The sequence below is a fragment of the Nycticebus coucang genome, chromosome 6, assembly GCF_027406575.1.
Source record: "Nycticebus coucang isolate mNycCou1 chromosome 6, mNycCou1.pri, whole genome shotgun sequence".
NCBI classification, from domain to species: Eukaryota; Metazoa; Chordata; class Mammalia; order Primates; family Lorisidae; genus Nycticebus; species Nycticebus coucang.
Window position 1 is genome coordinate 15622465 of NC_069785.1, and position 26437 is coordinate 15648901.

The following is a 26437-nucleotide window of genomic DNA, read 5'->3' on the forward strand; positions in this document are numbered from 1 at the left end:
AAATGAAAAAAATTCAGAAAAACCGTAGGGTCTTAAGTTTTAATTGGGACCAAATGCTTTTCCCATTTATAAGCCCATAGTAGAAAGAATATCTCCTGATAGTGTATTATCCTTACCTCAACCAAACCAAGTCTGATTACCAGTTCCCTTTGCCATATCCAGACCTTTGTAACTCAGAATTGAAAAATGAAGCAAATTCAGACTTTGAAAGTTTTAAAGTACATCCTCATGAGCCACCGTTTCAGTTCTGAAAATCAAATTTAAAAGACCTACTTCTTAAGGGTATAGCTAAAACGAGAAGTAAAGCACTTGCCTCAACTCCTCCGCAGGAGTATGGAAAGTATGAAGTATTAGGTGCAAGAATGCGGAAAACTGGCATTTGGAAGTAATCCCAGAAGTGCTGGTCCATCCTCTGCATGCGAAGTCCCACTGTTATTAACATGCGGAGAACTGGCATTTGGAAGTGATCCCAGAAGTGCTGGTCCATCCTCTGCATGCGAAGTCCCACTGTTATTAACATGCGGAGAACTGGCGTTTGGAAGTGATCCCAGAAGTGCTGGTCCATCCTCTGCATGCGAAGTCCCACTGTTATTAACATGCGGAGAACTGGCGTTTGGAAGTGATCCCAGAAGTGCTGGTCCATCCTCTGCATGCGAAGTCCCACTGTTATTAACATGCGGAGAACTGGCGTTTGGAAGTGATCCCAGAAGTGCTGGTCCATCCTCTGCATGCGAAGTCCCACTGTTATTAACATGCGGAGAACTGGCGTTTGGAAGTGATCCCAGAAGTGCTGGTCCATCCTCTGCATGCAAGTCCCACTGTTATTAACATGCGGAGAACTGGCGTTTGGAAGTGATCCCAGAAGTGCTGGTCCATCCTCTGCATGCGAAGTCCCACTGTTATTAACATGCGGAGAACTGGCGTTTGGAAGTGATCCCAGAAGTGCTGGTCCATCCTCTGCATGCGGAAGCACCAATTTCTATGTGAACATATACTCTTCTTGGATAGGAAGAGGACAGCCTCTCTGACGAACCATTTAGACATTTATGTAAAGTCTCGCTTAATGAACACTCAGGTGAAAGCAACAGAGTCATTTTTCAGTCTTCTCCAAACCCAAGATATTCTGACATTTTTGCCTTTTGAAAGATCTCATTTCTTTTTTCTGCATAAAGTTAAACACAATCTCATCTGTTCTCTATATTTTATCACTCACTGAGCATTTACCACGTTAGCATCCAAACTTGAAGTTTTATCATCGTTGATGAGAAGGATGCTATTAGTTTGCTATTTATTGATAGGTAATGTCATTTCTCACTGTTTTTTTTTTTTTTTCATTTTTATTTCCTTAGTTTTCTGTAGATTTCCAATGACGTGTTAAGGTGCAAATACACTTTTATTAATCTGACTCCAGGGTGCGTCTATAATCTGAGGAGTCACATTTTCAGCCATTTGGGGAAATTCTCAGCTACTGTTTCTTTGAATGCTGCCTCCCTTACAGTCTCTCCCTCGGGAGCCCCCACGGCTCCTCTCGGAGTTTTCCTTCTGTCTTCTGCGTCCTGTAGCCTCTTTCATGATCTCCACCTCTTACCTCCTCACCTCTGCTCTGCATTCTGGTAATCCCCTCAGATCGGTATTTTGGTCCACAGTTTCTCTTCTCCACTAAATCCAGCCTTCGGTTCAACTCACCCCTTGGTTTAAATGACTGTTTTCTCATTTCTGCACATTCTACTGGATCCTTATCAACTATGCCTCAGCCTTTTTTTCTTTTTCTCTTTTTTTTTTTGAGACAGAGCCTCAAGCTGTCACCCTGGGTAGAGTACTGTGGCATCACAGCTCACAGCAACCTCCAACTCTTGGGCTTAGGTGATTCTCTTGCCTCAGCCTCCCAAGTAGCTAGGACTACAGGCGCCCACCACAACGCCCGGCTATTTTTTGGTTATAGTTGTCATTGTTTTTTTTTTTCCTTTCTTTCTTTCTTTTTTTATTAAATCATAGCTGTGTACATTAATGCAATCATGGGGTACCATGCACTGGTTTTATATACAATTTGAAATTTTTTCATCAAACTGGTTAACATAGCCTTCTATAGTTGTCATTGTTGTTTGGCGGGCCTGGGCTGGATTCTAACCCGCCAGCTCTGGTGTATGTGGCTGGTGCCTTAGCCGCTTGAGCCACCTCAGCCTTTTTCACAGTGTCCTATTCTCTGTGGCGTTTTAACTCTCAAATTATCTTAAAAATATACAGTATGACTTCATTCAGATTTTTAACTCAATGAATTACCTTGCTAATTTTCCTATTGTGGCTACCAGTTTTCCCTCAGTGGCACATTTCTTTTTTCTTACCCTGAAATTGGTCTTCTTATTTTAACATTAAAAGCTCAGCGACCCTAGCTCAGTGGTGCCAACCACATACACCGAGGCTGGCGGGTTCAAACCATGCCCAGGCCTGCTAAACGATGACAACCGCAACAATAACAACAAAAAAGAAGTAGCCAGGTGTTGTGGCAGGCGCCTATAGTCCCAGCAGCTTGGGAGGCTGAGGCAAGAGAATCGCTTAAGCCCAGGAGTTGGAGGTTGCTGTGAGCTGTGCCATCACAGCACTCTACTGAGGGTGACATAGTGAGACTCTGTCTCAAAAAAAAAAAAAGAAAAGCAAACGTGTTTATGTTAATGAAGAAATTATATATATATAGGTTTATACATACACTTAGATATGACACATTGGAATATTTTCTTAATGATGTCCTTAAACCATAATATCTTTTATTTTCTCTGATACATAATAGATACACATACTTTGGGGGTACATGTTATAATTTAATACAGTCATGTAATTTATAGAAAATTAAATCCGGGTAATTGGAATAGCCATCACTTTAAATTTATGCCTTTTCTTTATGTTAGAAACACTTCAGTTATTATCTTCACGTTATTTTGAAATATACACACACACACACTTTTTATTGTGACCTCAGTCAGTAGGCCATGCTACAAGTCACAGCTGGAAGTGTCAGCACCACACAGGGCCTGCCGAGGGCGCCAGAGATGTGACATTCCATTTTCAGGGCTCCTTTAAGATCCCCAGCGCATCTCTGCATCAGGGTTTCTCAACCTTTTTTACCTCACAGCACATTTGAACCTATAGTTAAACTTCCTGCAGCACACTTAAACTATGTTGATCAAAAAAGAAAATAAACTCATTGTGCTTTGAACGTCATTAGAAAATAATTTAATCGGGGGTGGCGCCTGTGGCTCAGTCAGTAGGGTACGGGCCCCATATACCGAGGGTGGCGGGTTCAAACCCAGCCCCGGCCAAACTGCAACCAAAAAATAGCCGGGCGTTGTGGCGGGCGCCTGTAGTCCCAGCTACTCGGGAGGCTGAGGCAAGAGAATCGCTTAAGCCCAGGAGTTGGAGGTTGCTGTGAGCCGTGTGACGCCACGGCACTCTACTGAGGGCCATAAAGTGAGACTCTGTCTCTACAAAAAAAAAAAAAAAAAAAAAAGAAAAGAATTTAATCTATGATCTTTAAAACTTTCTGCAGCACACTAAGATCCTCTCACAACACAACCACGTGCTGCAGCAGCACACTGGGTGGAAATCACTGCTCTCTATTTGTACATTACAGCATCAGTCCAGAGGACTTGCATCTAGTTTTAATACCATTTCATTCTTTTTCATTAAAGAGGTTTTTTTTTTTTTGTAGAGACAGAGTCTCACTGTACCGCCCTCGGGTAGAGTGCCGGGGCGTCACACGGCTCACAGCAACCTCTAACTCCTGGGCTTAGGCGATTCTCTTGCCTCAGCCTCCCGAGCAGCTGGGATTACAGGCGCCCGCCACAACGCCCGGCTATTTTTTTGTTGCAGTTTGGCCGGGGCTGGGTTTGAACCCGCCACCCTCGGCATATGGGCTGGCGCCCTACTCACTGAGCCACAGGTGCCGCCCTAAAAAATAATTTTTTTTGTAGAGACAGAGTCTCACTTTATGGCCCTTGGTAGAGTGCCGTGGCCTCACACAGCTCACAGCAACCTCCAACTCCTGGGCTTAAGCGATTCTCTTGCCTCAGCCTCCCGAGTAGCTGGGACTACAGGCACCCGCCACAACGCCCGGCTATTTTTTTGTTGCAGTTTGGCCGGGGCTGGGTTTGAACCCACACCCTCGGCATATGGGGCCGGCGCCCTACTCACTGAGCCACAGGCGGTTTCTGGCACCAAAGATATTTCCCGTTTCTACACTACTTTCAGGTTCCCCTTCTCAATTAAACATCCCTCAAATTATTTAAAATATACTAAGTTCACATTGTAACCTAATGGTTTGTACCCTCATATTAATCTGAAATTAAAAAATAAATAAATAAAATAAAATAAATTTCAATCTACAGGCACACAACACATGGCACTCAGGAAAGAAGAACAATTTTCCAAAAACTGCTGCTTGCTATGATTTGAACACCGAACTTCTATTGCATAAAACCTTAATCTGTTTTAGCCACCACATTATACAATTGACTCATATAATGCTCTATCCCATAAAACAAACTTGGATCTTTGATACAAGAACTAGACTAAAACTATTTTTAACTTGAGACTTCATATTTACCCTGCATCAATATATTTTACATTTAAGACTTCATATTTATCTTGCATCAATATCATATTTTACATTCTCTCTCTCTCTCTCTCTCTCACACACACACACAAGTACACACAGTTAAGAGCTTTACAGACTGGTGGTCTGGGTGTCAAAGCTCACAGCAACCTCAAACTCTTGGGCTCAAGCAATCCTCTTGTCTCAGCCTCCCAAATAGCTGGGGCTACAGGGACCCACCACAATTGTCCAGCTAGTTTTAGAGATGGGGTCTCACTCTTGCTCAGGCTGGTCTCGAACTCCTGATCTCAGGCAATCCACCCGCTAGGTCCTAGCCCAAACCTAGCCCTTTTGGTCTCCCAGAGGGCTAGGTTTACAGGCATGAGCCACTACGCCTGGCCAGTACTCCATTCTTGTAACAGAACCCCTCTACTCATGGGATTTTTATTCCATATAATTCACATGAAGATTACTCTGCTCTCTCACAGGACAGAACTCTTAATTTCATGCTCTAGGGCAGGCATCCTCAAACTGCGACCCGCGGGCCACATGAAGCGGTGTGAATTGTATTTGTTCCCGTTTTACTTCAAAATAAGATATTATTTACTTCAAAATAAAAGATGTGCAGTGTGCATAGGAATTTGTTCATAGGTTTTTTTTTTTTAAACTATAGTCCGGTCCTCCAACGGTCTGAGGGGCAGTAAATTGGCCCCCAGTTTAAAAAGTTTGAGGACACCTGCTCTAGAGACTTATTCAGAATTAGGCATTCTCCCCAAGTCACAAGAGAAAGCTATCTCTAGGACTTTCGCTGGAACTTCACCAAAATAAAAAAAAAAGGTTCGGCTCGGTGCTTGTGGCTTAAGCGGCTAAGGCACCAGCCACATACACCTGAGTTGGTGGGTTCGAACCCAGCCCGGGCCCACCAAACAACCACCAAAAAAATAGCCGGGCATTGTGGAGGGCACCTGTGGTCCCAGCTACTTGAGAGGCTGAAGCAAGAGAATCTCTTAAGCCCAGGAGGTGGAGGTTGCTGTGAGCTGTGATGCCACAGCACTCTACCCAGGGCGACAGCTTGAGGCTTTGTCTCGGGGAAAAAAAAAAAAAAGTTCTACCTGTCTGAAATTTTAAACACAAAAGTAGACAAATGAGATTATAGTAAACTAAAATGTTTCTGCACGCCAAATGAAACAGAGTGAACAGACAACCAGTTGAATGGCAGAAAACATTTGCCAACTATTCCTCCAAGAAGAGACTTGAACAACTCAAGAACAATGAATCAAACAACTCAAAGGCAAAAAAATAATAATCATCTCACTAAAGACTAGACACAGGTGCTCATGTCTATAATCCCAGCATTTGAGAGGCCAGCCTCTGTAACACAGCAAGACCTTATCTCCAAAGAAAAATTTTTTTAATTAGCTGGACATGGTGGCAGACACCTGTAGTTCCAGCTATTCGAGAGGCTGAGGCTGGCCCAGGACCGCGAGGTTCCTGTGAGCTATGACCATGCTACTGTCTGAGCAACAAAAGAAGACATATAAATGGCCAATATGAAAAATGCTCACCAGCACTAATTACCAGGAAATGCAAATCGAAACCACAAGAGGATATCATCTTATGCTAGTTAAAATGACTATTTTTAAAAAGACAAAATGTAACGATGCTGGTAAGGATACAGGGAAAAGGGAACTTTTAAACACTGTTGGTGGGAATGTACATTAGTATAGCCTTTATGGAAAACAGTATGGAGATTTCTCAAAAAACGAAAATAGAACTACCATATAATCTAGCAATCCCACTACTGGGTACTTACCCAAAGGAGAGGAAATCAGTACATCAGTATACACCTGCACTCCACGTTGACTGCAGCACTATTCACAGTGGCAAAGCTATGGGTGTCCAGCAATGGATGTCCAGCAATGGACGAACAAAGGAAATGTAGTGTAAATGCACAATGGGCTACCACTTGGCCATAAAAGAGAATGGAATCCTGTCACTTGCAGCGACATGAATGGAACTGGAAGATGTTGAGTGAAATAAGGCAGGCACAGAAAGACAGATACACGCTCCCACTCGTGTAGAAGCTAAAACAATTGATCTAATGGAAGTAAAAAGCAGAAGGGTGGCTGCTCTCAGAAGCTTGAAGGAGAGGAGGGAAGAGGGCTGGTTAATGGATACAAACATACAGTTAAAGACAGAAGAAGTTCTAACGTTTGATAGCAGAGTAGGACGACTAGTTAACAATGAATTGTAAGTTTCAAAATAGTTAAAAGAGGTTCAACGCACGTAGCACAATGGTTACAGTGCCAGCTACATGCACCAAGGCTGGTGCAGCCAGCCCAGGCCAGTAAACAACAACTGCAACAAAAAAGCCAGGCATGGTGGAGGGCACCTGTAGTCCCAGCTACTTGGGAGCCTGAGGCAAGAGAATCACTTAAGCCCAAGAGTTTGAGATTGCTGTGAGCTGTGACACCATTGCACTCTACCAAGAGTGACACAGTGAGACTCTGTCTCAAAAAACAAAGGGGGCAGTGCCTGTGGGTCAAAGGAGTGGGGCACCGGCCCCATATGCTGGAGGTGGCAGGTTCAAACCCAGCCTTGGCCAAAAACTGCAAAAAAAAAAAAAAGAAAAAGTTAAAAGGACTTGAAAAGTTCCCCAACACATAGAAGTGATAAGTACTTGAAGTGATGGATACTCTAACTACCTGATTGGATCATTATGCATCCTATACATGTAACAAAATATCAGACGTACTGTGTAAAAATACATACGTTATACTATTAAAAATTTAAAAAATAAGAACTTTCTTCTTGCTGGTGGATGGAGCAGTTTGGGTAGGCAGTGTTACACTTTGGTCTAAGTACTTGAGTTAAACTGCTTTTTTGCTAAGGAGTGGGCTGGTTGTTAGCAGGTTTTTTTTCCTGCTGTTCACTGTTCCTAATGGCATTAACTTTATTATAGTGTGGACTAGTGAGATTAATTTTTTTTTAGATAGTCCCACAATGTCGCCCCTGGTAGAGTGCTGTGGCAACACAGCTCACAGCAACCTGTAACTCTTGGGCTTAAGTGATTCTCTTGCCTCAGCCTCCCAAGGAGCTGGGACTACTGTACCTGCCACAACGCCTGGCTATTTTTTGTTGCAGTTGTCATTGTTGTTTAGCGAGCCTGGGCTAGGTTTGAAGCCACCAGCTCTAATGTATGTGACTGGCACCCTAGCCACTGAGCTACAGGTGCTGAGTCGAGATTAATTTTTTTTAATGTCCCAGCTAGAGACATAGCCTTTAAATGACATAAAGAAGTTTTTGTGATTTAACTTTTTTCTTTAGTACTTTTTTTCAATAAGCACAAAATAGTCTAACCTTAAAAATGGAATTGATATCCTTACCACCTGTAAACTTAAAGCAGGTGTTTTCTTTTGGACATATTAAAAAATACCTAACCAGAAGCTTAGATGGATTTGCGGCACAAGGAAGGCACTTAATGTCAACTAATGCAGGCTGCTTAGAGTGTGGCCACCGAGCATTTGATTTTACAGGAAACCATCTAGACCAGTGGTTCTCAACCTTCCTAACACCGTGGCCCTTTAATACAGTTCCTGTGGGTCGCGACCCGTAGGTTGAAAGCTGCTGACCTAGACAGTATTTTTGAGAACATAGTTGTGCTACTGCTTCTCTGTGGGAGAACATCCCAGATTTGTTTAGACTCTGTGCCTAAGATGTTGAGTTTGAGGATTTGGGATAAGGGAAATTGTTAAACATATTGCTTCTATTCTTAGAAAAGTAGAAGCATAAACTGCTAATGTGAATGTCACTTGTAGCCTCCTCTACTGACAGTACCAGTCTACGCCAGATTGTTTTCTGGAACACACAGATTAGCTCTCATAGATTGATACCTTTTTATAAGATGGGAAACATCTGAAGTATTCATGTTTTCTTCCCATGGTCCAAACTCCAATATTTGGAAATTTTTAGATTACCAGTACTGACGGCCCAAGAAACGTTCTCAATTAGACTTTAAAACAATGCACAAGGCTTGAGTTTTCTGCCATTAGACTTTAAAAGGAAGGTTGATTTATAATACTTATCCTCTTATGTAAAATTCTGGTATAAAAGCCCATCTCCAAATATGTTAGAGGATAGTTTACGAAATGTTTATTCACACTTAAGTTTTTGAGAATGTGAAGGTTTGAAGTACACGTGACTTTAGCAGTCCTGAATGCCAAGAACAATACAGAAATAGCTGATAGAGAGTTCTAATCTTAAGATGGTACAAATGTAGACAGACCATGCTGGTTTTCGGGGTATCAGTTTCTTAGTCCAAATCTAAGCTTAGAAGAAAACTTTCGCATTGAGCACCTTCACCTTCATGGATAAGCTTCAGCTTCCTCTTGCCAAGAGAACAGTGCTTGAATTAAAGAAGGCATAATTAGTTTGAAGAATTCGGCCTTTTAGTAAACTTCTAAGATATCAAAATGGATTCTGATATGTAAATGAGTTTTCTGAGATGACACTGCCTCAATTCTATAACCATTTCCCTGGACTATCTTATCGGTCCTATGAATGCATCCTTAAAAGTAGTCACTGGAAAAAAAAAAAAAAGTAGTCACTGAAAACCAAATAGCTGCCTCGAAACAATTAAATGTTATTTAAGGAAAAAAATTATTAAATCTTGAATTGAGTGTGTAAGCTCCCTATCATTAATAAGAGTTTCATTTTCCGTACTAACCAATGAGTTAGCATAAATTGTAAATGTTTATAAAGGGTTAACCGTCCTACATTAAACTTGTATTAAAGAATACCATCCACTTACAAAGAGGAGGAGGATGTGGAAGACCTAAGCACTGAGTTCATAAGCCTGTGAGTCAGGAAAGACTGAAAGTAATGTCAAAAAAAAAAAACTTCTACAACAAAAGAAACTGCCCAGTTCAAAAAACAGATATTTCACCAAGAAGACATGCCAAAGGCCTATTTGCTTGTAAATCTAGCAAAGGATGTTGAGCTAATAAGCTGACAAGCTAGTGATCTAATCGATACCATCAACCGGAGGATAAGGCCTTCAACCTAAGAATCTTTGGGCATTCAAACCATAGCAAATGCCAAATGCAATGACGTTTTCACACCCCTCATTCTACTTGCTATTTTATCTTAGCATCTCACCTAAAGACTGTCTCTCTAAGCCTTTTTCTGAGGGTGAGAATGGAAAGGGAGTGAAAATACCTCACAAGACCCATGCTCCGAACAACATCTGAGAAAATGCCAGTATGCAGTGTTCCAATCAAAATGCATCACTGCTTTATTCAAGAATTTTATCTTCTGGCGTCTGGCACTGAAGAAAAAAATCTAAGTAAACAACTGAAAACACAAACTAATCAACAGAAGTAAAGCAGAACCTCTGAAGGTGACCACCCAAGGGACTGTAGCGAACTTGTCAACATACAGAGGTGGGCCACACAAGGAGCTAGGCCTAGTGCACCAATACGCACATGTGCTACACTTCTGCTCTATGAAAATTAGGTCAACTGAAGGAGTGGTCAGTGTAGGGAGGTGGTCAACTATAGAGGTTCTGATATTTCTTATAATAGTTATACTGCCCTGTCTTTCCTTGGATAATCATATTATCCTCGGGAAGAAGACTAATAATAGATTAAAAACCTGATTTAGGGAAAAACTCTAAAGATATTGAGTCCAAAGCTCAATATAATTATCCTGTCTTGATACAATTACCCTGTAGTAAATCTCAACATTCCTCACAGAAAACAGTATCTTAAAAATGAAGAGGAAAAACAAGAAATTGTTCAAGACAACCAGTGAATGAACTAATTCTGAAATTCACTATTAGATAATCTCCCAGTTTTCTTTAAAATATATTGAATTTCGACTTAAAAGCAGATTAATTTGTTACTTTGCGTCATTCAGGTCTATTTATAAGAGCAAGGACATGTTTGTGCTAAGATAATTGGATCCAAAAGACCCACACAAAGCTTTAGTTTTAAACCTCAAAGTTGGTGTTACAAGTAAAAAACTAATAGAGCCATTACTTATGGAAAAACTAGCTGATTTTATTATCAATGCCAAACAAATCTTTAAACCAACTAAAATTTTTTATTAAGCATGAAGTTATTTTCACATTTGTCTACAACCACAGTAAATACAGTTCTTGGCATAAAGACACAGCCTTGGAATTTATAATATCCCCACCTGCAAGATAACATGTATAAAATTCCCATTATTGTTTATGTAGTAGATTAATCAAATTAAAATAATACTATCTAGAATAAAATAAAATGGAAATAATTTACTCATAAAATTCATATTTAAATCATCTTTATTTACAAAATACTATCCTGAGAATTATAATTCCATTAAGCTTCAATTTGAGCAAAAGTATAATCACTTAAGTAACAGCAGTTACTTAAACTGAAAATGAGAGATAAGTCACAATTACTTTTGAAGAGAGCAAAAACATTGTCAGGTTTCTTGTTGTGGTTCTGGACGTTCGGTAGCAGGCTCATTTGAAGGCGGAATCAACCCTGCAGGGAACTCACTTTTACTTTCAGAAGGTGGAGGTGGAGAGAAAAATCCAGCTCTCGGGGGAAGATAAGGAGGAAAAGCCCTCGGTGGATAGACACTTCTCACTGTTCAAAGAGATTGGTAAAATACATTTTTTAACTTGAAGAACCTGTACTGCAACTCTAATAAATCACTAGCTTATAAACTTTTAGTATCTATTCTTATATTTAAAAATGGACACCAGAATAATTGTTTGCTCTAAAAATTAATTTTTACAACATCGAGAAAAAGAAAAATGTAGTCTCTTGAACTACATATGATTAAAGGGAATATCAGTAATATTTGATGCAAATTTTGTGCTACCTTAACACTTTTTAAAAAGGAAAGGAACTATTTAAAAAATATATAAGACTTCCTATAAAAAACATTTTTATGGAATTTAATTTCCACCAGACTTAAAATTCAGATTGGTGATTCCCAATTCTGATTTGATATACTAAAACATTTCTAATTATATCCAAGACTATCCTAAAATTCCCCCCCCCAATTCATTTTAACTTACTTGAAAATTTATAATAGAGGAATGAGGAAAGGAATGACTATATAACCATATATTTATTCTGTAGAAATCTACAGTTCTAAATGGTAAAGTATAGATACAAAGCAATAAATTACCCCATTTTTCTTTTGTGAGGCTATGAAAGAATTTTAATACATCCACCAGACAATTAGGCCAAACATGATAAATACATTTTAGGTTTTAAGTAAGTAGGACTACATGGGAACTACTTACAAAAAAGACTTTTTAAAATATTTTAGTAATTTCAATGCTAAAAGGTAAGTTATAATTATTTTAACTAACTGCCACAATAACTAGTTTCTATCAAAGTGAAATACAGATTTTAGTTTTACCATAAAACAGCTGCAAAAAGCCAATGACTTCCTTGACTACTAAAATAGAAATAATTTCACATTATTCAAATTGAAGCCTCATATAGTCCACTGATGGCTGGCTGGCTGTCTTCCCAATTTGGAAAAGTAATGGCACACTCACTGAATGCTAGAAAAATTTTCCCTCCACTGTATTACTACATGAATAGATAGTAAGATTGTTATCTCTGACTTACTGTATAAAACACATAATTGAATTTTATTTAAAGCATACTTGCAAATGCAGGATGTGGTGGACCAAGGAAGTCCCTTGGTGGAAAATAATCTCGGGGAGCCCCATACATGCTTCCTGGAGGTGGTGGAGGAAAAGGAGGTCCTCTTCTCATGAACGGGCCCCTCGTATCCACTGGAAACGATGGTCCTCTCATTGGAGGAAGAGGTGAAGGAACAAAGCCAGGGCCTGCTGCTTCACTTTCAGCAAGGAGAGATGAATTGGGCACATTTAAATTCTGTAATAAACGGACATATGGCAATCATTAAAAAACAGCAAAATGTGCAATGGTTTTCCTGAAAATTAGGCTTAGAAGAAAGCTCTGACAGTCTTAGCAAACTTCACACTCCAAATAGTTTTCCGTGTTTACATAGCTAGCTTTTAGCTATCACAAATATTTATTAAGTAAATAGAAAATAACTTTAACCAATAAAATGATATTCTGGTTAAAGATAGCACAAAAATATAGGCTTGGTGCCCATAGCTCAGTGAGTAGGGCGCTGGCCACATGCACCAAGGCTGACAGATTCAAGCCCAGCCTGGGCCTGTAAACAATGACAACTACAACAAAAAAATAGCCGGGTATTGTCGCGGGCGCCTGTAGTCCCAGCTACTTGGGAGGCTGAGGCAAGAGAATCGCTTAAGCCTAAGAGTTTGAGGTTGCTGTGATGCCACAGCACTCTACCAAGAGTAACATAGTGAGACTCTGTCTCAAAAAATATATGTCTATATAGTCTAAGAGTATCAAAACATACATTCTTTCATCAAGTACATACTGAAAAAAAGAAAAAGCGAGGTGTTTAATGTTCATAGTTTCGAGGAAATCAAAATCAGTATTATACACACAATAAAAAAAAAATTGTAAATATTCAAATAGAAATCCAAGGGAGGAAATCTAAAATCTTGTGTAACTAGTAAAGTAACTCAAATCCTGTCTGTAAGTTGCACTTTATCACCATAGGTCACAATCCAGAAAAGAAGCAGTTTCAATGCAAAGTAGGAAGTATATTTTTGTCAAAGACAGAAACAGCTTTATATCAAAAAATCAGATTATCAGCTAAATTTCTATTCTAGTAGATAAGAGATTAAAAGGCTCTTGAATACATAGACTAAATTCCACTTTTTGTACTTACACCATGATCGTCTTTGGTATTATTTCTAGCAGATTCCATTTCTGAAGATACTGGTCCATCTAGACATAAAAGTTAAACCATGAAAAACACATGATTTATCACTCCTTTCCTAGAATATTTCCAGATCACAAAGGACATTAATATTTTCCCATCCTCTTTGCTGGCACATAAACCAGCTGGACGCCACCAACCTACATTTGGGGCTATTAAGGGCAGTTTGAGTCCCTAGAAATTTTGGCGGCCTTAGTTCTGCAACAGCGTGTGGCAGTGATTTCTCCAGCTCCTTCTCAGGCAACCCTGCTGCTGCAGCACCCTAAAAAAACATCTAGAAAAAAGAACTTTTCTCCTTCCTTCTAATCTTTTCTCCCTCTCTCCCTCCCTTTCATGTTCCCACTCTTCCTCCCATCCCTATTCTTTCATCATGTAAGCCACTTACATTTAGTCACTGTTCCTAAATAAACGTTCCTGAACATTGCTGTTACCAAGAACTGGTTGGCCTCTGAGGACATAAATTAAACCCACCCTCTTTCTCACCACAACTACCTCTTCTCTTCCAGCTTTCTCACTTAGTTACTCTCACTACACCTGTCCCTGGATGACACGGATGCTTCCAAACTTCTGATCTAACGTTTGGTTTCTTCCTTCCTTCACTTCTTCCCCAATTAACTAGACTCCAGGTCCATCACTTCAGCCAGCCATCAACATCCTTCCCCTTTTGGCCATTTTCCACGTGTGCTTGATAACATTCCAAGTCCAAATTTCTGTTTCTGCTCTGCTTATACCTGAGCCACCTGGCTACTGCTGGGGGTAAAAATAAAAAACCAAAGAGCCGAGCAGGCTGGAGAGCCAGGCTATAGCACCTCACCGAACTCCTCAGCTGTGTCTCCATGTCCCTTCTGTCTCCAGCTATCTCCTCAGCAATTTCAAGTCTCCATGCTCATCAAACCTACTACACCAGTCGCTTAGAAACTCCCTTCACTTTTTGTGACAAAACATGCAAGCATACTGCAGCTGTATTCTGACGACCTTTCCTATCATCCCAGAAAAGGATCTCTCTGGAACCCTCATCCTGAGCACAGGATCCCTCTCCTCCCACTTCCTCAGGGACCCTCCTCTGCTGATTTCCTCCTACCTTTCTGATAGATCCAGGTCTCACCTGACAATTTAAAAATTAGATAGAAAGAGAGTCTTCACTTCCAACCACGTCTCTCATTTACAATCAAGAATTGTTTTATATCTACTATTCAGAATTCTTCCCATTGTGTCCTCGTTTTACGATAATCAATTTGCAATGCCTGCTCCATTGAAATTATTTTCCCTATAATCAGAAGGTCTCTTTGGGCTCGGCACCTGTAGCTCAGCAGCTAGGACAACAGCCACATACACCTGAGCTGGTGGGTTCGAATCCAGCCCGGGCCTGCCAAACAACAATGACAACTACAACCAAAAAATAGCCAGGCATTGTGGCAGGCGCCTGTAGTCCCAGCTACTTGGGAGGCTGAGGCAAGAGAATTGCTAAGCCCAAGAGTTTGAGGTTGCCGTGAGCTCTGACGCCATAGCACTCTACTGAGGGTGATACAGTGAGACTCTGTGTCAAAAAAAAAAAAAGTGTCTTTGGTAAATTACAATAGACACTTTTCGTCGTTATTTTACATCACTTCCCACCACTGCTGACCACTCCTTCCCTCATGATACGCTCTCAGCCTTTGACTTCTGTGACAGAATCTTCCTTCTCTCCATTCCTTCCTTCCACCTACTGCTTCTCAGTCTCTTGATGGGAATTACTACTTCTGACCATCCTGAGTTCTATACTCACCCCTATTCTCTTCTCATTTCCCCCCTTCAAACATCCCATCCAGTTCTGTAGCTTTAATTAGATACAACTGACTTCCTAGCTACAGTTCAGAACCAGACATTGCCCCTAGGACTTCACAGCTTGACCTGCCTCCTTGAATAGTCATGAGAGGTATCACAGGTGCCACTAATATTATAAATTCAAAACATAACTGACGATCTTTCCTATCAAACTTGCTCAGTGTTCCTCGTGTCAGAACAATAAATAACATCTCTGGTTCACCCAAGTGCCACAGCCAAGAACCTCAACAACATCTAAAGACTCTTTCTCCTTCACTCTCCACAGCCTTCAATCCTGTATCCTCCCAATTCCATTTTCTTTTATGTCTGTTCATGTCAATCTACCCCATCTGCAAAATCACTACCATCCCTCATCCAAATGCCTATCACAGTCTCCTAAAACATTACTCAGCCTCCATTCTTTATCTTTCCGATCTCTTCTCCATAATGCAACCAGCGAAATTCTTCTAAAATGCAGATCTTATTGTATCATTTCAGTACTTAAAATCCTTTAATGAGTTGCCATTAGTCTGAAAATATGGTCCAATTTTCTGAACAGAGTTTGCAAGGCCTTGCAAAATCTACACAATACTTACCTCTTAGCTACTTTTCTGACTCACATGCCATGTCACAGCCATAACTTACTAGGCACCCTTAACTCTAAATCTTTAAAGATGCTATTCTCTTCTCCTAGAACATCATCATTATCATCATTTTGGTCCAACCAACCCCTCCTTTAATTCTCAACATGTATGTCACTTCCTCCAACAAATTTTCTTGACCATCACACACTCAAAACACCACATGCTGTACTCAGAACAAATGTCACTCGCAGTATAACTACCGTTAGGCCTTTACAAGACCCTAAGGTACAAGGAATGCTGAGCTCCTGTTCCCCACTGAAATATAACCACCACCACGATGCCTGTCACACAGAGAAGCCTTCAGTGGATACTCAGTGCATCGATTACAGGTCCACGATTCCCTCACTGAAGAATGGGGATCACGACCTCAGCTGTAGAGCCAGACTGTCATGGATTCCAATTTTGCCCTCTGATACTTCCTACCTGAGATCTGGAGCACTTTTGGGTGCCCCAATATCTTTATAAAATGAGCATAGAAGTATCTACTTCATAGGGCTATTGTGAAGATTAAATGAGATAATTTATTTTCATTTAATAGATGTGTATTGAGCACTGGGGATAGTCAAGAGGTTCCAACTGTCTCTCTCACCAGGTACTGACATACTATCTCTCTCACCAACTCTATCGCTTCTTCATGTACTGACATAAACTGACCAAATAATATACAAAACATAAACTGACACACATATATAAGTACATATAATGAGAAACTATTAGTCTTATACTACACAGAATTCTTCTATTTGCAAAACACCTCCACACACATTAACTCATTAAGCCTTTGAAAGCACTGCCAACTGATAAATACTTGTTTTACAGCCATTATCCACCAATGATGAGTGCTGTTGTTTTTTATTTTTGCTTCTGCTCAATTTTTTAAATTTCCATAAAAGCAGCCCAACGTCACCTCCTTCATGGAATTTTTCCTCATCTTCAACTGGACAGGGGTTCTCTCTTTGTCTGAATACAGCACAGTCTCTAATGGGACCTACTGTTCTGACCAGTATTACATAAACATACACATTTGTCCTTCCTCTTAGATTCCTATCAGCAGAGACCAGGCCTCATTCTAAGTATATCCTATATCATGCCATGGAGGGTACCTTCTAACAGTGAGCACTTAAAAAGTATTTTTAGATTTTTTTTCAACCAGCAGGGAAAAAAAAAAATGGAGATGGAAAAACTTTTAAATAGCATTAGTTTAAAAATGGATGTTTAATCACATATATATTTTCATTCCATTAAGTGTGAAGTAATGAGGGAAAAACAATTCCTAAAGCCAAATAGAAAATATTAACTTAATTATGACCTAAATAGAAAAGCAGACTATAGATCTGCCTTTTAGCTTGTTATTTTAAAATACTGATTTTCTAAAACAGTAAGTATTTCTACTGGATAATAACCCTCCCCAAAGAAGGGCAGCCAGAAAGTTCATGAGTAATTTAGAATTGCACACTATTTTAAATTTCACACAACTTTATGGCCACCTTGTATGTGTCCTTTTCTGAGGAAATCTTTTACTAATAAATATGTATTAATTCCATACTTTTTAAAAACTTTTAAGTTTTCGGCGGCACCTGTGGCTCAAAGGAGTAGGGCGCCGACCCCATATGCCAGAGGTGGCAGGTTCAAACCCAGCCCCAGCCAAAATGTGCAAAAAAAAAAAAAAAATTTTTTTTTTTTAATTTTCTTAATGTTGTATACTTCTAATTGACACAAAGAATACAAATATTTCCCAATTTGTGTTTTGCTTTGAGGTAGTTTAAGTAACAGAGTGGCTGAAAAATAGTAGATTGTTCAGTAAAAGTTAAATATATCAAAGTATGAAATGTTCAAACAAGGTAACTGATTAAATCACCAGTTTTAAAACTGCATACAAAACATACATGTAAATTATCTTCTCTGGCAGATTTCCACAATTCACATTTCTTCATCTAACTTCCCTACTTACTAACTAGGACATATGAAAGAGGACTGAAAAAATCAGACACAGTCATGAAACAAAGTTCACCATCATAGGTATGTACAATAAACCTACAACGATGCTCAAACCACATGATTTAGATGCCATGTTTGTGTATAACGTAACAAGAAACATAAAACCAAGATGTCCTCAGGAAAGAGATTCTTGGTAGTAAGAACTACCAGAGATAGCAACTGTATTAGTTCTTAATCTAGCTTCCAGTTCTTTTTTTTTTTTTTTTTTTGTAGAGACAGAGTCTCACTTTACCACCCTCGGTAGAGTGCCGTGGCCTCACAGGACTCACAGCAACCTCTAGCTCTTGGGCTTCCCCAATTCTCCTGCCTCAGCCTCCCGAGCAGCTGGAACTACAGGCGCCCGCCACAACACCCAGCTATTTTTTGGTTGCAGTTCAGCCGGGGCTGGGTTTGAACCCACCACCCTCAGTATATGGGGCCTGTGCCCTACTCACTGAGCCACAGGCGCCACCCTAGCTTCCAGTTCTTAAGCATGCCACCAGTATTTTTAAAAAAGAGACAAAACACAAAACCTTTCTTACCTGTCTTATCCAAAGAAGGCACAGTAAAGCTTCGGAGTTCTGCTGGTCCAGACAGTCTACCAGAATTAGAATAAAATCTGTCTTGCCGTTGTGGAGGAAGAGCTGGATCAGGATATGTTTGTGCTAGAAAAAAAGTTCTCTAAGTATCTTTATTAATATAAACATAAATTAAGTTTGCTTAAGTTTAATATACTGAACTTAAGACATTTCTCCTACTTTTGAAAACTTTAACCTATATTCTGGTTGACGCTAGTAAACACTCAGGAAAAAAACTGCATATTTTACTATAGACAATAACTTCACATTTATAGTAAATACAATTAAAATTTGCTACTTTGCATTTTGAAAGTTTCAATTGTTATGTGTAAATTGGAATGCATGGAAACAGAATTTAGTTTTAGTACATACATACATAATTAATAAAAGGCACTTAACATATACCTGCCACAAAGTAAGCATCCCAAAGTAACTGTAATGAGGAATTAAGCTTATTGCTATGAATATAGTTTCTATAGAACCATTATGATTTTCACAGATACTATGAAACTATAGAAACTATATTCATAGCATATCTATGCTATGCTGGCCTCATTCAAATGTATGACCATGAATTTCAAATTAATGCCTAGCGGTGCCCTGCGTGACAATACGACACTTCCCTGAGTTTGAGTTCTCCCACTCTCCTCAATGGCTACTGCATACACCATTCTCTCTCTCTTCATATCTCTCACAAGCCTCTCCTCTCCCATCTCCCTCAGCTGATGGTGATCTCACCACGGCAAGAAAACTGAAGCACCTGGACATTTCCACTTACCCTCACCCAATTTCTACATTTGTACACACCTTTCTCTGTCTTACTCCTTTTTACAATGAATAAAATCATTTCTCCAATTACACTCTGGATCCCATCCTTTTTGCTTAATACTCCAAGGTTTCACTTTTGTAACTATACCCTCTCCCATACATCATTAATTTCTCTTTCTATCCTATGTTACTCCCATCAGCAAATAAACATGTTATAATATATCCACATTTAAAAAGCAACAACACCTCTCCCTCCAGCTACCATCTCATCTCTCTTTTTCATTCAAAGCAAAATTTCGCAAAAAGTTGTCAACATTTGTCCCTGCATCCTCATCTCTCCTCAACCTGGAAGACAAATCCAACACAGACTTTTAAAGTTTATGTAAATACACACAGCAAAAACTTATGGACCAAATACTAATCATTGTAATTTATAAGACATCACTACACAAGAAGATGTAAGTGATTAAGAAAATAAATGTGCCAAAAAGTAATGGCTTAAAAATTTGGCTACAACTTTAAAGTAAAATCATCCTCTGAGAGCAGTGGTTCTCAACCTGTGGGTCACAACCCACAGGAACTGTATTAAAGGGTCGCAGCATTAGGAAGGTGGAGAACCACTGTTCTGAGAGGATAAAAGCACAAAGATTTTAGAACATCTTGATAAGAAAAGCCTCCGTGACCTCCTCAAGGAGATCAAAATGAGCCTAACTTAAGACAAATCATAACTCCACCACATGAATCTTATATGAAAGAATATTCGCAGCACAGGAGGACAAAAGTGTGCACAAACGTCCTCGGTCACAGCCAGGAAAGCCAAAACCTACGTCTGTCCTTCCAAAGCTGTCTCAGGTACTGTGATCTGCCTAACCTGCTTTTGTTTCCCAAAGAATGAGTTAAAACTGTCCTCAACAATTTAGCTGTACAGTATATATGTCTCTGTTCAGCTCTTCAAGAAAAACAGCTTTTAAACATGCAAGGCTGCAGACCAGACTTAACTCATGGTTACACCACCAAGGAAGGTATAGTTGCTTAGTCTCTTTGCTACCCATTATTCAAATCAGCAAAGGATACACAATGACAAAAATAGCAGCCACATACCTTCTGCTCTTTTAAACACTTAAAACCAAGAATACTAACACTTAAAAATGTGTACAGAGGGGCGGTAAGTTAATTCCCCTTTAAGTCTTATCTCTCTACACTAGGTAGCAGGAGATTTTGCTGAGGACTAAAATTCTTTATTGTCCTGTATTGCTCACGCCTGCCGGATAGACTAGATGTCCGGATACAGGGAGAGTGCAACTGGAACACTGAAGATCAAGGGGAACAATGAAACAAACAGGAAGAACATCACAGAGTAAGACAACGGGAGGCCAGGCCTGGAGGCTCATGCCTAGAGTCCTAGCACTCTGGGAGGCTGAGGCGGGTAGAGCTCAGGAACATGGGAGTTCAAGACCAGCCTGAGCAAGAGTGAGACCCTATTTCTACTAAAAATAGAAAAACTGGCTAGGTGTTGTGGCAGGCACTTGTAGTCCTAGCTACTCGGGAGGCTGAAGCAGGAGGCTCACTCAAGCCCAAAGAGTTTGAGCTTGTGGTGAGAATGATGATGCCACAGCACCCAACCCAGGCAAGCAGAGTGAGATTCTGTCTCAAAAAAAAAAAATCTAGCAATCAAGTCCTTTGAGACAGGAGCTGTAGTTTATTAATCTTTATTTTTATCACAACTAAATACTCTTGGTAAATGTTAAATTAAAGGTCAAGAAGGAATCTTTAAAAGAAGATGTACTACACTTCCTCCTTACAAGTTCTTAAGGTACAGCACATATATTTCTAAATAAGAAAACAATAAAAAAAACCTTCAGCTTTCTCAGAAGTATTCAGGTATTCATTCATTCAACAAATATTTACCACAAAACTACATGCCTAGCATTGCCCTGGGGGGCAGGGAAACTAGGTGACAGAGCAGTGAATGAAAGTGACATAAATCTCTGTCCCTTTGAAGCTGATATTTTAGTATTTGTAATAACAAAGGAAAGCCCCAGGATAAGGGGCCATCACCTCATGAACTACACACGTACTACCACAGCAAAGGCCAATTCTCAGAGTCAGACATTTTTTTAAGTCACTCCCACTGCAGAAAAATATTTTTGTGCCCCACTAGTCTTCTTTTCCAACCCTCCCAAGGTTTGTGAAGTAACATTTTTTTACCTGTAACTAATTTACACAAAGCAGGCATAGCTCACTTCACAAAATAGTGTCCCTAAAACACTGTGCATAAATAAATTTAGCTGAGTAACGTGAAGCATATTCTTTGGGAAGGCTGCAGCTATGAGGAGAACAGCAGTTACTGCATTATTTCTGGTAAAAATGTTTATTTTGGTTAAGATATATTGTTCAGTGAAAAAAACCATTACAAGAGGGTAAATAGTACAACTGCACAGGAGTGATAAAAGAATTTAAATACCTGTGCTTATGACTGTATATTTTTAAAGTGTCTACAAAATATGTATCTGCAAGGGAGATTTTTCACTTTTCTAATTCTACATTTCTCATGGTTTGGATTTTCTAAAGTAAACATGTATTACTCTATAAGCAACAAAAGCAATAAAGACATTCCATTTCGGGGGGAAATAGCTTTCTGTAACATAAAGAACTATCTCAAAGTATTCTGTTCAGAAATCTCCTGTTTTCCCAAATGCATCCGATGTTTCCTGAGAGAACACACACAATCCTCTCCTCTTCCATTCCCCTACTCTCCACATGCTGTCTGCCTTCCAAATATCAACAACTACTCTCTTTACATACCTGGGGGGGGAACCATCATCCTCCGGTCCTGCTCCCATGGAGGTGACAGGGACCCAGTGTCAGACGGGGCCCTATGAGGATCTATTAATTTATCACAGTTGGGTTCTCCTCTCTCATTGGTAATCTGAGGGTCCAGAGGAATCCCTGGGCCTCTTGAGCCTAATTAAAAGGAAAAAACATACAAATCTGTTCATCTTAAAAAGTAGCAAAAGACTTTATCTTCAAATAAAATCAAGATGTTCTTTAAAAGATGAGAGACCAGCAAAAGTTTCATTAAGACACGTTTACTGTAATTCTCTCACTAAGCCATTTCTATGACAAGGAAAAATAATTTTCCACATATATAAACTCTTGCTTATAAAATTCATTTTTAAATGTTATCACCACCATTATTTTACATAAAATCAGTGGTTAAATCATAAATTATAAGTGTTAAGTCTGAAAAATAAAGATATAGAAAGTGTTAAGTAAAGATTTCTAAGCCAGATGTAATAAGGTAACTAAAAAATCAAGGTTTTATTGCTTAAACTAGTATATCAAGTGTCAAAATGAGCATGATTCCTTTAAAATAGTCATCTTAGGGGCTATATACCTATTTCAATAATTTTGCTACTACTCCAAGTATATTTTTTGTCCTTCTCAGCACTGCCCGTGTGTTTTTTTGTTTGTTGTCCAGGTTTTGTTTTTTGTTCCAGGTATCTAAAACAACTCTTTTTAAAATGTATTCAGCCTAACTTAAGAGCCATGCAAAAAGTTATATCTCAGTGTTGTAACATAACAAACCCAAAATGACTTTAACCAATCTAATTAAAAACATTATGCCCTAATACTGCTATATAAGTACCATGCGCTAACCGATTGCGCCACTGGAGCTCTGGGCAGCACCTGTGGCTCAAAAGGATAGGGCGCCGGCATCCCATATGCCACAGGTGGTGGGTTCAAACCCAGCCCTAGCCAAAAAAAAGCTGAAAAAAATAAAATAAAATAAAAACATTATGCCCACCAGATAAGTTTGGCTGTAGTAAATGGTTTTTAGTAATTTCTGAATATCAAATTCACATTCAAAAAGAGAACTCACAAGCTCTGAAGACAAGCCTAAAACAAGAGTTTCAAAAACAACAGCACTAGAAGGGAGCAAAAGGGGAGGGCAAAAACCTAAGGGGTAAATTAGCATCTGGGCAACAGGCACACTTATCGCCCTGAGTCAGCCATCACAAAAGCCATCTGTATAACCAAAAACATTTGTACTCCCTCAATATTTTGAATTTTTTTTAAAAGTAATAGCATACTATCTCCAAAAAGTTTTCCCCCAAGATCAAACTCTCCAGAAACAGACCCTGATACTGAAGCTAGAAATAACAAAAGCAGCAGCAGAATTATTAAAATAAACATTTCAAACAAGATACGATGCGTTTGAATAAGAAAATCAGGTCTGTATACATTTATAAAAGGGAAAATCATTTTAAAGTTCCCTTCTTAGGAACCTATAAAAGATAGTACCTTAAATATAAATTCATATTCAATTAAAATAGAAAGGACAAATATTAAAAAATTTAAAATTTAAACATTCAATAACAAAATATAGTAATATTTCATTTATCTGTCACTGAGGAAAGACTAGGTCTTCTCAAAATTATACTGTCCAGAAAACAGAGATTTATTCCTTTCACGAAACAGCTTTAAAGTTTTTGTTCTCAGTAAGAATATAACTAAAATGCTTCCCCCACTTCAGTACCTCCTTCTAAAGAAGAAATCAAAATTAATTTTATCTTTTCTTGGTAACTTGTACCAATCATTATAAGCATTTATTGCCTTAATACATAATAATTCTTTTTTAAAATTTTCAACTACTCCCTTTGTAAAATCAGGTCAACTGGCTTTTATGTCAGGATATCAACTATTATTATCATTTTTCCTTATGGTTTTTCATTCTATTAAATTCTCCAAATCTTTCCTTCTGGCTCTTCATCTTTCTACTTATAATTAGTTCATCAGAAGAAGAAGGCTGGAAAGCCATCAGGCTGAGTTTATCTGGAGGAAACTGCAAAGCTGTAAAGGGGCCATTCCTGGCTTCCTCCCCATTTCTTACTTCCAGGGACCAGAGCTACAGGCTGCCTGACTACCAGGTGAAAACCACAAACCTGAAAATGCTAAAGGTGGAAGTTTTTCATTCAGACCAAAAGTTACATAACAATGAACTCTAAATACAGAAACTGTTTTCCTAAAAATATTATTCAAACTTATTACTCATCCAAACTTCAAATTTGAAAAGATAATAAAAATTAGGAAGAAAGAGGCACACTTCATCCTTCTCTGGTGGATGGCAGAAACTTTCAGTCCAAAGCAACTCTGCTTGACCTGCTGATAACTTACCCAGAACTTCTGTAGCATTTTTAACAAATAATAAAACACCCTTGCAAATAATGCAAACACACTGTATCTTGAAAGCGATTAAATAGGAGAGGAAAGAGGAGAGGAGAAATCAAAGGTAACTTTAACTTTCATTCCAAATATTCATTTGAGTACAAGCAATCCTTGACTTACATAATTCAACTTCCAGGAAGTGACATTTGGCCAATTATAACCCTTATTTCTAGGGCACTGCTTTTTCAGACTGATAGCTGCTACGTGCTGTGTGAAACAAACTTAGTCTTTCTTAATCAGCATTCTTTTTTTAATGAAATGGAATAGAATTAAATAGAAAATATCAGAAAGCATCAAAACTGTAATATTAAGTACTACAGAAGTAGCTAGTTTTGATTATATTTGTGTTGTCATTTAATATGACATAATATAAAATATATCTTTCAGCTTGGTGCCTGTAGCTCAGTTGTTAGGGAGCTGGCCACATGCACTGGGGCTGGTGGGTTCGAACCCAGCCTGGGCCTGCTAAACAACGACAACAACAAAAAAAAATAGCCAGGTGTTGTGGTGGGTGCCTGTAGCCCCAGCTACTTGGGAGGCTGAGGCAAGAGAATCACTTAACCCCAAGAGTTTGAGGTTGCTGTGAGCTGTGACTTCACAGCACTCTACCAAGGGCAATGTAGTGAGACTCTGTCTCAAAAATGAATAAATAAATAAATAAATCTTAATCAAGGTTAAAAATTGGGGAGAAAAATTGACTTAGGGAACTAAGCCCTCAGCTTTCAGCACTCCTGTAAACTTCTAAATTGGTCTCCTTCTTGGAATGCTCAATGCAAAGCCTCCCTAGGGTTCCAAGAATCAGTCTACAATGCAATTCCTTTCCTGAGGAGCTTCCAGTTCAGAAGCAACACAAGCAAAGGCTCTCTCTGAGGTGACCTCAGGCTATGGGCTCAGTCTGCAGGGGACTGGGAGGTCAGAGGAACTGTTCCAAGGGGGGCAAGAAAAAGAGGACATCAACAGCAAATGGGCAAAGGGAGAATGTCTCACGGCCAGGAAACTGGTTTTCTCATATTCTTTAAAGGCAATTCCAAAGGGAGAGTTCCAAAAACATCTGGAATAATGGCAGCTTCAACTAAGAAGTGTACAGACTTCTTAAGAGACTATTTAGATAAGTAATATCTAGTTGACCACATGAGCTTTGTATGCTGGTTGAGTTTGGCATCTTTATTTAGTCTCATTATTTAGTCTCCTTCCCACCTCAGATTCAATCTGTCAAAATCACTCATTAAAAGAGTGGGAACACTTTACTAATGAAGAACATCAGCTCTTTTAAACACAGACTTGGAACTGAAAACACAAGACTTTTGATTTTGGAACATATAAGGCTCTTTATCTTGGAATTTTGCCACAAACCAAGGGAAAACTTTAAAGCCACTTAATAAACTGAAGAAAGCTTGGTGAGAGATCAAAAGAGGAACTCAGGAACACGGAGTTTGATTTCAAAGGCACTAGGGCCTTTTATAACCCCAGGGTGATGCTGATGAGGTGAGTGCAGCAAACCAAAAAGCCAACTAATGCTTAAGCTTGAACAGCTATGGAAATGTTCAGAAACATGTAAGGGAAGAACAAAACAGACAATCCTAGGCTGTTTTCTTAGAGTATTAACAAATGATTTAGGTCATAATGAAGGTTCTCATCAAAACTCTGCCTAGAAGAACACTTCTGACTTCCTTCCCTCTAAAAAAAGGGTTTTCTTACTTTCTGATTTTCTCCAATAAGATCATAATAATAAAAGAAGATTTTTAAAATTCTACATTCTAATAATGTTTTATCAAATATAATTTTATTCTGTTATATTATTGTATTTTATGTAATCTTTATAAAATTTTACATTGTATTTTATGTATTCTTTGTAAATTTTATATTATGTAATGTAACAGTTTTAAAGAAGTCAAAATATGGCTTAAAAAGGTAAGTGTCAAGTCCTTGATCAAAACATAATCTAGTATTAACACTGTTTCTACATTAAAATTAGATGTTATAGAGCTCCTTTTCAA

At 39.0% G+C, this 26437-nt stretch overlaps 1 protein-coding gene across 22 annotated transcripts in view; it reads right to left on the minus strand.

The window, feature by feature from the left end:
• Window positions 1-10667: 10667 nt before the first annotated feature.
• The window catches only part of MIA2 (MIA SH3 domain ER export factor 2), a 100578-nt gene continuing 84808 nt past the window's right edge, over window positions 10668-26437 (minus strand). For all 22 annotated transcript variants that reach the window (XM_053593280.1, XM_053593277.1, XM_053593279.1 and 19 more), the window contains 5 exons: window positions 22017-22175; window positions 18408-18530; window positions 13391-13449; window positions 12261-12495; window positions 10668-11220 (listed from right to left, as the gene is read on the minus strand). In XM_053593280.1, the coding sequence (XP_053449255.1) occupies window positions 11054-11220; window positions 12261-12495; window positions 13391-13449; window positions 18408-18530; window positions 22017-22175 (743 nt within the window). In that variant the 3' untranslated portion in view covers window positions 10668-11053. The remainder of the gene's footprint in view (window positions 11221-12260; window positions 12496-13390; window positions 13450-18407; window positions 18531-22016; window positions 22176-26437) is intronic.